At 41.8% G+C, this 16396-nt stretch overlaps 1 protein-coding gene across 2 annotated transcripts; it reads right to left on the minus strand.

Moving 5' to 3' along the window:
• Positions 1 to 671: 671 nt before the first annotated feature.
• On the minus strand, positions 672 to 16287 carry UCHL5 (ubiquitin C-terminal hydrolase L5). Of its 2 annotated transcripts, none has more exons than XM_059677379.1 (11): positions 16075 to 16287; positions 13109 to 13172; positions 11003 to 11108; positions 10368 to 10493; positions 10224 to 10285; positions 10016 to 10146; positions 9483 to 9546; positions 7476 to 7578; positions 5780 to 5887; positions 3978 to 4076; positions 672 to 1344 (listed from the first exon to the last, which is right to left on the minus strand). In XM_059677379.1, exons 1-11 carry the CDS (start codon positions 16148 to 16150, stop codon positions 1300 to 1302), a joined length of 984 nt encoding a protein of 327 aa, XP_059533362.1. In that variant the 5' UTR covers positions 16151 to 16287; the 3' UTR covers positions 672 to 1299. The 2 variants fall into 2 exon arrangements, with proteins under 2 accessions (XP_059533362.1, XP_059533361.1); XM_059677378.1 differs by having other exon boundaries at positions 5780 to 5890.
• Positions 16288 to 16396: the final 109 nt, after the last annotated feature.

Raw genomic sequence — 16396 nt, forward strand, 5'->3', positions numbered from 1 at the left:
CTTCTTTATTCCCTGGCAGAAATTACCACAAAGGGTCACAATGCATTTGCCATCATCAAAAAAGCAGATAATATAAACCATTCTATATATATGTATAAAATTTTTAAATTGATTTCAGAGAGAAAGGGAGAGGGAGAGAGAGATAGAAACATCAGTGATGAGAAAGAATGACTGATCCGCTGCCTCCTGCACACCCCACACTGGGGATCAAACCTACAACCTGGCTTGTGCCCTGACCGGGAATCATAAAGTAGTTTTTAAAATTTCCTTTAAAGTTTAACTTAGAAAAGAAGATTAGGAGCAAGAATAATATTTTTATGAAATAAGAAAAGCAACTCCCAAAGCAATGGGAAAGAAACCAAAGCCTCCATCGGGGCCAACTGCCCGTCTCGGGGACTGCTGGACTGGACTACTTTTGTTCAAATTGCCACGTAAGAACCCTGAATCACCACTCTACCCTTTTTTTTTTTTTTAAGGGACATACCCTTAATTGTCAAATCTCCAATATCTTATAAAAATGCAGCTTCACAGCTTGAAAAAATGTTGCCCAGCTGAGTGTACCACCAGAACTCTTAAACATACACACTTTGTTCTTAACCTGAAGTTTTGCTTTGAGATAAGACACCTTCCGTAAACAGTTTTACGTAAAGAAATAACCCCACACACTTAGAGAGTTTGCGAAAATAAAGTTGGGATGTTTATTACTTTTTCTACTGGCAGCATGAAAATCACTAGAAACTGTACTTTTGTCCTTTCAAATAATCTGCATTAAAATCATACTTTTCCAAATAATTGATATAGAAGATAAAATTCAGTTTAAAAATCCTCAAAATATTTAGATATCAAAGACAGAAATACTGATTTTTTTATTCCATTAATGATGAGAACAAGAGATCCAGTTTAATCAAGAGCTGACATTTATAAATTTTAGGCATTTAAGTGAGCTAAAAGATCAAAGGATTAATGATACCAGTTACAGGGAGAGAAGATCCTCTGTGCGTTTTCTAGATTCATTATGGTAGCTACGTATGCGGGGCATCACAGAAGTTCTCAGATCCAGTGTCAAATAATGGGATTTGGGCAAGTGCTCTTGACATCACCTTTATTTAACAGGCACTACATGCACACGATGCAGGTAGGGGGCATTTATGAATCCATGCAGTAAAGACAAGACGGACTGGACTGCTGCCCAATGTGCACTGAGCCAGTCAGGGTGCTGCTCCACGTTCCTCATGCTCAGTGGTTTCCATGGAAATAAAGGCAGAAGCAGAAATGTGTGCACACACCACAGCATCCTCTTCATTTGGTCTCCTGTGCTTTCTTTGCATTCTGTTTTTCTTTTGCCTAGAAATTAAAGATAGTATCTTACAAAATCTCCAAGGTCTGTTTTAGAGCATATTCACTGTATCTGGCATTTGTCAAAAAACCCGCTATTCGGTACAGTACTGTACTTATTTTTCCCTCCGCTGTATCACAAGTTGCTTAAGAGAGAAGAGGTGTCTTATTCCTGTGTACAGCCAGAGGCTTTAACAGAGTGCCCGACCTATAGCTGCCGCTGGATAAATGATGAGCAATTAAAACATTTCAAAAATTTTAATCAAATAATAATCTGAGTTCTCTTCAGAATCTAGGACGAGAACATTGCATATAGACAAGAAATAAACGCATCTCAATATTGTCTATGCAATGTGAATAATGAAAAAACAGTTTGGAGAAACAGACAAAAGCTGCAAGGTCAATAACAACCTCTTCAATAAAACAAATGCAACAGCAAGGACAGACTGTACTGTGCTCCATTAACACGACATTCACACACTGCCACCCTGTGTCCACAATGGGAACTGCGGTTCTAATGCAAAAGCTGAAAAGCTATGTTCCCTAACTAGGCTTTTTTAAAATAAAAAAATCTGGAATTATACTGTCATTAAAACCAAACAAGAATTGTCCTTTTCCTAATTGCACAAAAATGTTTATGCACAGAACAAAATTTTAAAAATTTGTTTTTATTGACGTTGGAGAGAGGGAGATACTGATTTTAGGAGACGAAGAAATAGAAACATCAATGATTAGAATCATCAACTGGCTACCTCCTGCATACCCCCTACTGGGGATTAAGCTCATAACCCAGACAAATGCCCTGACCAGGAATCAAAACATGACCTCCTGGTTCATGGGTCAACCTCAACCACTGACCCACACATGCCAGCCCACAGAAAAATTTTAGAGCAAAGTACATACATTTAAATTTTCTCAAATAACATGTTTGCTCCTTAATATTTATATATAAATGTGATATAACATATCCTATGACTTAGTCGGTCTTACTATTTTCAATAGAGAACTATTTCATAGTGTTTCCTACAAAGAACACAATAGCTAGGTGTTTTGTTAAGAGTAAATTGGAAAATCACAGAATCTTAACTTAATCTAAAACTTTAAAAATCAGTTTCCTATCTTGGACTTTCATAACCTTAATACCCTGAGATATATAAATAGAGAAAGGTGTATCACAAAGAGAAGATTTAGCAGTCTTCTGCAGTAAGTTTTGCGTTTAATGGTAAGTTGAAGCACACATTTTTTGGGATCTGGGTAATGAGGTACACACAAAAACCTTAAACTCTCACTTCATATTATTTAGAATGTGTGATAATGTATCTTTGCTTCATAAACTTTAAAATTAATAAGGAAAATATACCTACCATGTATACTCTGGTCTTTGTTATCTTTTTTAAATTTTATTTTTTTTATTATTTTTCCCATTTTTAATTCTTTTTTGTTAATCCTCACCCAAGGATATTTTTTCCATTGATTTTTAGAGAGAGTGGAAGGGAGGGGAAGAAAGAGAGAGAAATATCAATGTGAGAGACACATCGATTGGTTGCCTCCCCCATGCACCCTGACTGGGGCTAGGGATCAAGTCTGCAACCAAGGTGTATGCCCTTGACCGGAATCGAACCCGGTACCCTTCAGTCGTCAGGCCGACACTCTATCCACTAAGCCAAACCAGCTAGGGCTAGTCTTTTAAGTTAAAGTTTCAATATTTTGTTTGCCTAGCAGTGTCTTCTCAAAGCATTTCTGAAAATGTGGTACACACCAGCTGCCTTAGAGTCATCGCTTAGGGGGTGCGGGGCTTATTAAAGATTCCTTCCTCTGTATCAGAATATCTGGGGAGGGTCCAAAGAACATGTATTTTAAAGAGTATCCAGCAATGGGTCACTTTCAGAAACAATGATTTACGTATAAACATAAAAACAATTGAAATGTGTTTCATTTATTCAACAAGTATTTTATTTAAGTACCTTAAAGAAAAACAATCTTAGAATATTTCATTAGGAAATGCTAGCTTCCCACCCTTGGAAAGAATACCAGCTTCGGGATAGGGAAACTAGTTCTTAGTCTTAGCTACATTTCTTTCCCTCGGCAATGTCCATTCTAGTTCTAAATTCTGTGATAATTCAATTTTTGCTCAATTAAAAAAATCTATTATTTCAATTATTAACATTAAGATTTGTTAGTAGCTTAAAGAAAGGGCAATGTTTTAAATGTCATTCTAATATAGCACAGCCTGAGTTGTGACATGGAGGATTCTAGGAGGTGAAGCAGTGGGGCAGCCCTTGTTTCTAGTTTACAGATATCTGGCTGAACTAATGCTCATCTAGAATATAAAACAAATAAGTAAAAGTCAAACAAATAAAAGTCAAAAAGCTTCAACACATTTTACCTCTACTTAAGCTAAAACAAACATTTTTTTTTTGAGAATCTAAATCTAATTTAATATAGTCAATACTGTAATAACTATCTATGGTGACAGTCCCTAAATTGTCAGCGGTAACGTATATAAATGTCTGTCTGCTGTGCTATACACATACAAAATAGTATTGAATGCAAACTGTAATATAAAAATATATAAATTCCATAAGGACAAAAAAAATGGGTGTGTGTGTATACTAGTATATATTCAGCAGTAAAATCCTTACCTTTTCTACTAGTGGTATTAACTGCTGGTGTTCTGCTAGCGTCTTTAACAATTCCATAATGAATGGCAGGTAATTATGTTTCCTTCTGATATTTTCAATCTGAAAATAAAACAATTATCAAACCATCCTAGCTTTGCATTTCTACTAAGTTTCTGACATTTTTATTTTGCATACAACTCAAAATTGAAATGGGGAAAAATCCTCCATTCTCAAAAGAAAACTATTAGAAATAATGAGATCCAGTTCCCACTGAGAATAAACATGGAGAGTTTCTGAGCATGGCTTACTACTACTGACATAATTAAATCAAAACTTTTTATAAAACCTAAAAATCTGGAAAGCAAAATTTAAAAAAAATAAACTCAAATTGGTAATAGAACCACACCAAGAGAAAATTTTTCAAGTGAATTTCAAAACATAGTATTTTGATTATACATTTAAAATAGGATATATCCTAAGGAAAAAATTGAGATTCCTGGTATTGTTATTCTGAACGAATATATCTATATCTATATATACCTATATATAGATATATATATATAGATATATATATGCGGATGCACGCGCATACACACACACACACATATATATATATCCTATCCTATCCTATATAACAAAAGCCTATTAGGCTAAATGTCCAGTTGTCTGGTCATCCGTTCAACCAATCAAAGCGTAATATGCTAATGATATGCTAAGGCTATTCAACTGCTCCCTATGACATGCACTGACTACCAGGGGGCAGACAGTCAGCCAGTCGCTGACATGCACTGACCACCTGGGAGCAGAAGCTCCAACCAGGTTAGCTTATTGCTGGGGTCTGGCTGATCGGGACTGAGCGAGGGCCAGACATGCCCTGGAGTCCTCCCGCGGGCCCTCTCCGGTCCCGATCGTGCACCAGTGGGGTCCCTTGGCCTGGCCTGCACCCTCTTGCAATCCTGGACCCCTCAGGGGATGTCAGAGAACTGGTTCCAGCCTGATCCCGCAGGCCAGGCCAAGGGACCCCACTGGTGCACAAATTCATGCACGGTGCCGGGGGGGTGTGTGTGTGTGTGTGTGTGTGTGTGTGTGTGTGTGTGTGTAGCATAAAACATATAAAAATCTCTATATACAAACGCTATATATATGTAGCATAAAGCAAGTAAGTAATTATGTTACTGTTGTTAGGAACCAAGATTTTAAGATGAAGAGAAAAGATGCAAATGCTTAACTTCAAGTATAAAGCCCTTTAATCCTAAATACAAGCATTAATAGGAACTCTCATTATATTTTTCTCTCCAAAAATGAAACAACAAAAAAAATACATTTCTTAGCTCTGAAAAGGTCTAGAAATAAAGGCCAATCAGTATCACTGAGTGCCCAGAGAGATGGTTTCTAATACCACTTCCCACCAAAGGACCCAGGGCTTCTTGAAGAAATGGCTGATTCCAAGTCTGAGGTGGGAAATGTACAAGATGGGCCTGAAATATCAGTCACTAGGACAGAAGCTAGGAAGGATGAACAGTCATGTCCAAGGACTCAGGAGACAGCTTGCAATGACCTCTACTGGCCAAAGGGGGAATAATTTGAGCATCAGCAATATCTGCAGTGAACTGAAGCATCAAATATGTTAAAAATCTGTTCGTGATACTCTTTAAAAAATTAAAAAGAAACACAGCTCACTAGTTACTTTTGTAGAATGCCAGGGAATCAACTCATTCTGAAAACTAGTAAGTAATGGGAGAAGAGTGGTCCCTATTAGAAAAACCATGTCAAAATATACCATTCCATTTTAAAACATTAAACGAACACATTTTTTTAAATACCTTGTATCTTTTTAATTTCTGTACTTCTTCTTCGATGAGCATCTGATTTTTGGCGAGTTCTGACTGAATAGCACTTAGCATACTACCCTGATCTGTATCCATGGGTTCCTCCTTAGGGGAAAGGAAAGAAAAACACACCCTAATAACTGAGGCTTAGCTGCAGAATATTTTCAAATGATAAGCACAGTACAATTCCTTTAAAATTTTACCCTTAATACAGTAACAGAATTCCAGCTGAATAAATGCAATATTCAAGGATAAAAACCCTAAGTAATACCTTCCATATTTCTATATTCTGCAATACATACTGTTTACCTAAAAGTAATCTATACTGTAATATATTTAAATCTATACCCTTCCATTCAGCTATAAATTTGCTTAAATATACTCTTAACAAAATGTGGTCAAAGAATGTAAAAAGATCTTTTTGTCTGTTACTAATTCTCTCCAATCCTATTTACTACAGAAAGATAATCATAAAGACTAGTAAAGATTATATGTGAGCCTAAATGTATGCAATTGAGCCCTAGCTGGTTTGGCTTGGCAGAGTCCCGGGTTCGATTCCAGCCAAGGGCACATGCCTGGGTTGTGGACTTGATCCTCAGTAGGACGGAGGCATGAGGCAGCTGATCAATGATTCTCATCATTGATGTTTCAATCTCCCTCTCCCTCTCTGAAAACAATAAAAATATTTTTTTAAATAATAAATGTACCCAATTGATTCTGTGAAAAATGCAGTCTAACTTGCTTAAATGACAGTAAATAATTGCTAACACTTATTTAGCACACACTACTCCTCAGTCACTGTTTAAAGTGGTTTACGTATATTATCTCAGTTAATCCTCACAACAACCTTCTAAGGTAAATACTATTATCCTCATTTTACACAAGAAACTGAGACAAAAGAAATACACTCACAGTAATGCATCCACCACAAGAGCTGAACCTAGGCAGCCTGACTCCTGAGGGTGATCTCGACACTAGAAAGACTGAAACTTAGTATATAGCTATACTGCCCAAAAGCAGTCAAAATGACTGCATTGTGAAAGAATAATATCGGAGCACTCTTCACTTATGTTCCTTAGCTTTTCCAATAACTCACTTCTATTCGACATTTCTTTCATGAATTTAGGGCGCAAAAGAAATAAAATGAACAACTTATTAGAACAAGTATCACTGCATAAAGATTCGAATAACAAGTACTAGTTTAGCTTATTGAGCAACTGCAACTTATCAAGTGTCGACAATTTATCATGTACTTGTATGTTATCATGTGACAGTAATCGAAAAAAAGTGAAAACTGTTATTTCAATACAGAGCCGAACTGGTCATATAAGAAATTTACTCAATTCAATAATAAGAGTCTAAAATTTCCCCAAACAGTCAAAATGACTGCTTTTGGGCAATATAGGTATAACACATATATATATACCGGAAATGAAGGAGGGGGAGGTAACTACAATTATTAATAAACGCATTTATATGTTGTACAAAAAGTCACAAAAAGTCCTTATATACATAATTGTTTTTCTAATTGAAATTAAAAAGCAGTCAAAATGACTTCCTTGGGCGATCTAGTGTTAACCACCACTCAGGACACTTGATTCAGTCTACGTTTGAAAAAAGAAGAGGAAAGAAGGAAGGGGTAAATCCTTCCCCTGAGAAAATGACTAAGCCAGAAAATATGGCCACGAACCTCAGCAAGTTGTCTCTGTAGCTCGGCTATCTTCTGTTCATATATCATTTTTCTGTCAGACACGATGGCCATTAAGTTAAATCGAATTTCACCTTCACTGTACCTAAAAAAAGGTCAAGTTTATAATGTAATAAAGAATAGTAACACTATTACAATTAAGAGAATCTGCTGGGATTGCCCCATGATTCTCTGGGAGATCAAAGTCAGTGGTTCATGTATTGGAAGATTCCACATAGTGAAGATGCCAATTCTCCTCAAATTGATACAAATGTTTCACACAATTTATATGCAAGTCCCAGCAAGAATGTTAGCAGATACAAGTTTATACTGAAATTTGCATGGAAGGCGGAGGGTCTACAATGGCTAGAACAATTCGGAAGCAAAGGAATAAAGCAGGAGGTGGCACTGTCCCTGATGACAAGACTTAAGCTACAGTAACCAAGATGGTGGTGCTGACGGACACAGATCAGTGGAACAGGGCGGTGAACCCAGCAACACCCCACACATACGCCCACGGTTCTGTCCCAGGTGTGGGACCAGTTCCGTGGAGAAAGGATGGCCTGCTCACCCAGGGGTGCTAGAGCAGGTGAACAGCCACAGGCCAAAAAAACCCACCCAAGACATGGATAAAAGTTAACTCCAAATAAATCACAGACTTAAAACTGTTCAACCACAATAAACCTATAAAAGACAATAGCACAATCTTTGGAATCTAGGGCTAGGGAAAGAATTCTTAGACTTGACAATAAACATACAATTCAAGGGGATTGAGAACTTTTGCTCTGAAAGACCAGGCTGGGAAGAGGGGGATGGGCTACGGGCTGGGACAGAGTATGTGCAGACAATGTGTCTAAGGACGGGCAGTATCTAGAGTAGGAAAAGAACTTCAAGGCTCAACCGTCAAAAAAGAAACAATCTAATTACATACAAAATAGGCAAAAGGCACACATCCTTAGTCACTAGGGAAATGCAGATTTAAATCATGATGAACTATCACTACCCACCAATCAGAATGGAAATAAAAAACTCTGACAAAACCAAATGCTAGCGAGGCCGTGGAGAAACTGGCTCCCTCGTACAGTACGAGTGGGAATGTAGAATGTACAGCCACGCTAGAAAGGAGTTTGGTGGTTTCTTAAAACATGGAACATGCCTTACCATACAACTCAGCAGTGTGCTCTTGGGCATTTACCCCAGGGAAACGAAAGCTTAGGTTCACACACAGATCTGTCTACATGTCTCTGATAACTTTATTCGTAACAGCCAAAACTGGAAACGATCCAGATGTCCTGCAGTGGGTGAGTGGGCAAAACAATGGTATATCCATACCACGGACTATTGTTCGAAGAGATTCAACTATTGATACGCTTAACCTACAGGAATTTCTAGAGAACTGTGCTGAAAGGAGCCAGTCCAAAAAGGTGGCACGCAGTACGATTCCGTTTATATAACATTCTTTAAATGACAAACGTGATGTGGGGGGTGGCAGGGAGGGAGGTGGTTGGGATGGGCGGGGAGTATCTAGAGTAAGAAAAGAACTTCAAAGCTCAACCATCAAAAAAGAAACAATCTAATTACATACAAAATAGGCAAATGGGCACCTGAGGACTCCTGGGAATTCCTCGGTGCCTTGACAGGGCCAGTGTCGGCATCCTGGCTATGGCACGGCAATAGTTTTGCAAGGTGTCACCAATTGCAGGATGAAGAGCACACAGGATCACTCTGCATTCTTTTTATAACTATCTCGAAAAGTTTAATGAAGGAATATATGCTCAAAACAAAACTCTGCAAAGTAACTGCATGAAACATCTAATTTAATGGAGATCTGCGTTTAATTCTGCTAACGACAGGGCAGGATCTAGAGGTTTTCCAACAGATTCCCTGAACCCAGTAATCAAAGGCAGATAGGCAGTGAGCATTGCTAAAATAAAAATGAAATAAAAGTTTTTTTAAATGTTTAAAAACCAAACCAGAATGTTATGCGAAGGGGGTTAGCGGAGCATTTACTTCTGTATCCTCTTCTCTATGACGGGCCTCACGGCGCTGATCCAGTCGTCCTGACTGCAGACCCCTGGAGAAAGGGGGAAGATTTCCGTCAGCGAAAGTCAGTATCAGCACCACTTCATATCTTTGGTCCAAAGCATCTCTCTCCTTTTACAAATAATTTAGGAAATTCAGGATGGTCAAAATCCTTTTAGCATAACTGTGTTCAGCTTCCATTCTTATTTATTAAAATCAATAAAAATACATACACTTTTCTGAAAGATAACTAAAAAAATAAATAATATATTATGTCATCTAAGAGTTCAAATGTTTTTCTCTTAGAAAAAAATTAAAGGTTCCAACTGAATTGCAGTGGTCACCCTTCCTATCTGTTAACTTCACGAAGGACTGAAGAGCGAGGGGTGTCCTGAGAGCGCCCTATGTCGTCATCATCGCCGTCTCCGTCCCCTCCAATCTCTGTAGCATGGAGGCTAACACAGAGTGAATTCCGTTTGCTCCTGGCCAAGAGGGAAACAGCAGGAACAGGAGCCGGTTACCTAAGTCAATTGGTCCCTCCCGCAGTCCATCCAGTTCATAGAGTCTTCCGTTCACAGGAACGTAACTGACAAAGTGAAACGCATCTTCTTCTTTGGTTGGTGTCTTCGCGTCGAATTCGAACATCTGCTGTCTGCAGTGAAGAAGGAAGCAGTGAGAGGCAAGCAAGGCGGGAAGGATGCAGGGTCCACTCAGCACCCCGTCTCTCACCTGGCGAAGCTGTTGTGTACTTGTCGGATCACATCGGAGTTGCTCAGTGCCAAGCCTTTCATCTAAAATAATTTGGAAAAGTCGCCCATTAAAACAAGAACTGTCACAAAGAGGGCACTTTCGGAATAAGAAGGTGGTACTCACGGCTGCATCAAAGCTTTGTGAAAATTCTTTAAACTCTGACAACGTCTCTCCTAAATGGACGTCTTGATGAGTACAGTTCAGCAACACACTCACTATGGCTTGCGTAGCACAAGCATTATTAATGACCTATCAAACAGAACAGCGGAGATACCATCAATTTGTTAGAAAACAGCCTGACCAGCTCAGCGGTTGAGCGTCCACCTATGAACCAGGAGGTCACGGTTTGATTCCCGGTCAGGGCACACGCCCAGGTTATGGGTTCGAATCCCAGTTGGGGGGGAGGGGAAGACCTCACCTTCCTCACCAGTGAAATGGTAGCTAGGCAACGACGTTTTACAGAGAAGCACTACCAAACTGTCCTTCCTGGGTCTTCACACACACACTGTGATTACTAGGTCATTTCTTCCCTCAACATTTTATTCATCAATGATCAGACACACACACCTCCAACTAGAGCATATGATTAACCTCAGTCAGCCAGTGTTACTGCCTCTCTAAATGGATGCAGATGTTTGGGGAGCTCAATAATTTTGAAGAATGTAAAGGGGTCCTAAGACAAAAAGTTGAGCACTGCTACATAACAAACACATGGGGAAAGATTGTTCACAAGACTTCGGCGTACCCAAGGACCATACCTGCTTGGCAAAAAAGATTGTGTCGAGTCTGGAGTCCTGAACAACAGAGCCTGCTGGTTCCTCTCCTGGCTGCCACTTGAAAAGAAAAATCAGCCCGTGAACTGGCCTACAAAATAAAACACAAATTAGTGACACCACAACCTGCTGCTGCTTTTTATTTTTTTTAATTTAATTTTATTGTTTAAAGTATTATAAATAGTAGTACATATGTCTCCTTTTTTCCCCTATTATTGACCTTCCCTCGGCCTCCCCTACCCCCCAGCACATGCCCTCACCCCACCCTCCCAGTCTTGTGTCCATTGGTTATGCTTATATGCATGCATACAAGTCCTTCGGTTAATCTCTTACCCACCCCCACCCAACACTCCCCAGCCTTCCCGCTGTACTTTGACAGTCTGTTCGATGTTTCTCTGCCTCTGTATCTATCTTTTTGTTCATCAGGTTATAATGTTCTTTATTATCCATAAATGAGTGAGATCATGTGGTATTTTTCTTTCACTGCCTGGCTTACATCTCTTAGCATAATGCTCTCCAGTTCCATCCATGCTGCTGCAAATGGTAAAAATTCCTTCTTTTTTATAGCAGCATAGTATTCCATTGTGTAGATGTACTAGTTTTCTAATCCACTCATCTGCTGATGGGCATTTAGGCTGTTTCCAAATCTTAGCTATAGTAAATTGTGCTGCTATGAACATTGGGGTGCATATATCCTTTCTGATTGGTGTTTCTGTTTTCTTGGGATATATTCCTAGAAGTGGTATTACTGGGTCTGCTGCTGCTTTTAACACATTGTCAGTATATTACATTTTACTCGGCTACTTAACATATACAATGCAAATGAAGTAAATTCAAATTTTTTTAAGGTTTCTATTGCTCCTCAGTCACTAGAATGTTGCCTGACACAGGCTAATAAAACTTAAAATTATATCAGTTAAAAAAGAACTATAGTGAAAGGCTTGTTCTCAAATCTGCGGATTATTCATTTCTACCTTATATCACTTAACTTAAACAAAGAAAATAAGAACAAAGCAAAACTAGAAGAAGCTGCCAACCTAGACTGAATTCCAACGCATATGAATAAAGTTCAGAGAGGATGTCTGCAGATAAATGGCTGATAGCACACGCAATATGAAATGCAGTCACTTCATGTCATTCTCGGACGCATGAACAATCCTCACGGAATTGTTAGTGCGAATGGAAGCTGTCATCTGGTACAGGAGGGAGTCACCACTTTCCTGAAGGAACTGTTGTGGCCCAGGAAACATCCAGTCGACCCTCTAGGATTCTCTCCAGTCTCTCTCACAACTGCCTGCCATGCAATAAAAATCTCTCCTCTCCTTTGAAGCCAGTTCCAAGGCCCATCTTTAATTAACCTTCCCTGACCACTCAGTGGAAACTGATCTCTTCTTCCATCTACAGTGACTGCGCTTTTTGTGGGGAAGGGGGAGGTGGGGAAGCAAGCCATCCCCTTCGTACTATGAAAACAGAGGCCATATCCCAATGGTCCCCGCTGTCCCTGTTAGAAGCCAACTTGCCTCCAGCCAAGAACTTGCCCACCATGAGAACTCCCCTGGCCTCCCTCGCAATTCAGGGTCAGCGCTTGGGGGTAACAAGGTGGGCAGCGAGGAGAGGCTCAGAGGGGTGGTTCTACACAGGGTGGGGGAAGAGGAAGGTAATTCCTGGCACCCGCATTTGGAATCTGGACTGCAACCTCCCAGAAGCACTGTGATAATGTGTAGACAAGTTTGCATTACTATTAATATGCATTATGAAATATGCTTTTGTAGACTGACCTCTTACTCATGTCTCTTATGCTAAAAATGTGTTCCATGTTCTAATCCATGATCTAGCTGTGAATGCTGTAGAAATCAACCAATTACTTTGTTGACATGGAATTACAGGGACTTAGTTTTTAATCCCTTGCAAGCTACTTATCTAGAAGCCTCAGGTTCATGGTTATAAAAGGAGAGTAGTAACTCCTATCTCATAGGACTGAAAAAACTTTAAAGAGATCGTGTATTCAGCCTAGTGTAGTCCAAGAAAAATAAATAGACAACTGTTTGCTTACATGGAGACAATTTTTAACACAGTTAATATTATACTCACTTTAATTTTTCAAAATTCTCAGGTTCTAAACTCCATATCTCTTCTACCTGGGCTCCTCGGCAACCTGAAATAAGAAATTATTTCTTTAGAAAACAAAGTATGGACTCACTTTTCTCCAGCATTAAATATTAACTAACAGGTGTGCACATTTGGGATGATAAGACATGAGAAATTAAAATGGTAAAACTGACCAAGTTCACAGCCAAACCCTAGTCCAGCGGTTCTCAACCTGTGGGTCACGACCATCGGAAAACACATATAGCATATCAGATATTTACATTCCGATTCATAACAGTAGCAAAATTACAGTTATGAAATAGCAACGAAAATAATTTTATGGTTGGGGGTCACCACAACATGAACTGTATGAAAGGGTTGCGGCATTAGGAAGGTTGAGAACCACTGCTCCATCCTGTACGATTTCCTAATCATCTGCAGTGGGAGTGTTTGCCTTTATGACTAAGTTTCCGGAGCATGCCTCCACTGACACCCTATCCACGTGTGCCTTCTCCACGCCTTCTGCATCCACTTTTTTCCCTGTCGCTAAGCTCTCCCAGCTCTGCCCTTGGCCCTCGTTTTTTCTTACTGTACATTTTTTAAGTGCTAGGAAATAACTGCCACTAACAGCGACTTCTCCTAAATTTTTATTCTATTCTCTTTTCAACTACCTCAGAGTATTTGATAGAATTTACCAGTGAAACCATTTTGGCTGGAATTACCTCTGTGAAAAGATTTTAAATTACAATTTCAATTTCTTTAATAAATAAAAGGTTAAGGGTTACCTATTTTTCTTGATTGAGCTTTGGTAATTTGTGTCTTTAAGGGAATGTGTATATTTCATTTAAGTTGTCAAATTTACTGGTATACAGATGCTTACAATATCCCCTTATTATCCTTTTAATGTCTGTAGATTCTGTGGTGACATCCTCTCTCTTCTTCCTGGTATTGGTCATCTGTGTGTCCTGTCCTCTTCTGATCAGTCTGGTTAGAAGTTTATCCATTTTATTGATCTTTAAGAAACCAGCTTTGGTTTCATTGATTTTTCTTGATTTTTGTTTTGTTTTTAATTTATTGGGATGACATTGGTTAATATGATCATATAGGAGGTTTCAGGCGTGGGTTTCTTTTTATTGATTTCAGAGAGGGAGAGAGAGAGAGAAACATCAATGATGAGAGAGAATCATTGATTGGCTGCCTCCTAAAGCCCCCCACTGGAGATCAAGCCCACAACGCAGGCATGTGCCCTTGACTGGAATCGAACCCGGGACCCTTCAGTCCACAGGCTGACGCTCTATCCACTGAACCAAACCAGCTAGGGCTCAGGTATGGGTTTCTATGTTACAAGATCTGGATATTGCATGGTGCGCCTACCACCCAAAGCCAAAATTAATGTCTGTACCTCCTCCTCTCTAACCCATACTTCACATCACGCCAATCATCTCAGGCTCTGACCATAAGAGACCTCTGGTTTCTCTCACTTCAATCTACTCTGCACACTATACACGGTACACCTTTCTCAGGCCTAACAAACGTCATTTCAGCATTCAAATACCTTTGACAGTGAAGTCCCCAGCGACTGCAGGGCAACGCAAACTATACAACAGAGCATACAATCTGGCCTGGCTGATCTTTTCAGCTTCCGACGCGAATAAATACTCCTCCACCGAATAAATACTCCTCCACGTCTGTTAGGTTATGTGTTAGTCACTTTGCTAGCTGTTCCCTAAGCCACACGTGTGGCTTGAACATCAGTGCCGTGTACCTTTTTCCTTCTGCCTGTGTTCCTGTAACATTGGTTCACACTTCAAGACAGCACTCAGCACACTGCACCATGGTTTATTCACATTAAAAACCCTCACGGCGCCCCGCGTGGCTCGGGGGTCCACCTGTGAACCAGGGGGTCCTGGTTGGATTCCTGGTCGGGGCACATGCCCAGTAGGAGGCGTACAAGAGGCGGCCGATCCGTGCTTCTCTCATCACTGATGTTTCAGCCTCTCTCCCCTTCCCTCTCTGAAGTTAACAAAAACATATTTAAAGGGGAAAAAAAAAAATCCCCCAGAGCCTACCAGGGTACCTGACACATCGTAGGTCCACAATCTGCGCTTGGTAAGTGATAGTCCAAATATCCAGCTATGCACAATGGACAATGTCTGTGCCGACGTTTAATGTTTACCCCGAGTACAAGTTCTCACCTAACAGCTAGAATTAATAGCATTCCAGGAAATGTAATAGATAAAACTAAACGCACTACCCCATCCAAAAAAAAAAAAAGAGGCTAGGAACAGAGGGACAGGAACAGAACAGGGATGAGCAGTGCAGCGCGCTGGCTGTTCCGGGTGGAGGACGGGGCACCGGGCCAGGAAGAGACTGCCAGGCGAGCATGTGGCCTCCGGTCCGGGGCGCGGGCTCGGGGCACACGCCTCGCCGGAAGCCAGAGGCCGGCGGGGAGCAGACCGGGCGGCGCGGCCCGCCGGTCCCACGCGGGCGCACACTCCGGTGTCCTGCTCGGAATCACCAAAACCTCGGGTTCCGGGGCGGCTGGGGCCTCGGGCACCCCGCCCTCCAGCAGGCACACCCCGGCTGCCCTTGCGGGACGGGCGGCCTGCGACGCGCACCTGGGCGCACCTGCCGGGACGGGACGGGACGGGACGGGGGCGCGCGGCGGGGGCGAGGGCAAGGCTGGTGCTCAGGGGGACAGGGGAGCTGCGGGGACTCATTGCAATGAAACAAGTAACGGGGGGCCGGATCCTGCGGCGGGGCGGGCATGCGGGGTCCCTGCCCGCGTGGTGTGACTCTCAGGAAACGCGACCGCCCGGGGCTGGGCAGGGGGCGGAGCCCTGAGTGTCCCCTCCCCGAGTCCCTCCAGGTGCCCGGGAGTCGCCGGCTGCTCCTCGCAGGAAACCCCGCCGCGCCCGGTCGGCCTCCCCCGTGACCCCCCGGCCCAGGACGGTGCCCCTGGCTCTCACCGAATCCTTTAATGAGCTCGGTGAAGACGCCGGGGTCGCTCTCCATGAGGCACCACTCCCCGGCATTGCTCGTCATGGCCCCGGCCACACGCCGCCCTGCTCCACCTCGGACGCTGGCCGCCACCGGCACCCGCTGCCGCCGGCCACTGATCCCTGCGAACCCGCCGCAGAGCTCGTCCGCCCGACGTCACCCCGCCTACTTCCCGACAGCCTCCGGGGCCGACCCAGCAGCGCGTTAGAGCGCGCGAGGACGCTCTAGCCACCCGGGAACCAGCGACTCTCTCCCCGGGGCCGCGCAGGACCCGGAACGGAACCGGAAGAG

Source organism: Myotis daubentonii, chromosome 20 (genome assembly GCF_963259705.1).
Source record: "Myotis daubentonii chromosome 20, mMyoDau2.1, whole genome shotgun sequence".
NCBI classification, from domain to species: domain Eukaryota; kingdom Metazoa; phylum Chordata; class Mammalia; order Chiroptera; family Vespertilionidae; genus Myotis; species Myotis daubentonii.

What these genes read in the sequence shown, in the direction of transcription:
- UCHL5 (XM_059677378.1), bottom strand. Translation starts at nt 16,150, where the DNA reads ATGACGAGCAATGCCGGGGAGTGGTGCCTCATGGAGAGCGACCCCGGC. An exon ending in GTACACAACAGCTTCGCCAG is followed by an intron (nt 10,147 to 10,223) that starts GTGAGAGACGGG and finishes TCTTCACTGCAG; the next exon opens with ACAGCAGATGTTCGAATTCG. An exon ending in TAATACCACTAGTAGAAAAG is followed by an intron (nt 1,345 to 3,977) that starts GTAAGGATTTTA and finishes TTTAATTTCTAG; the next exon opens with GCAAAAGAAAAACAGAATGC.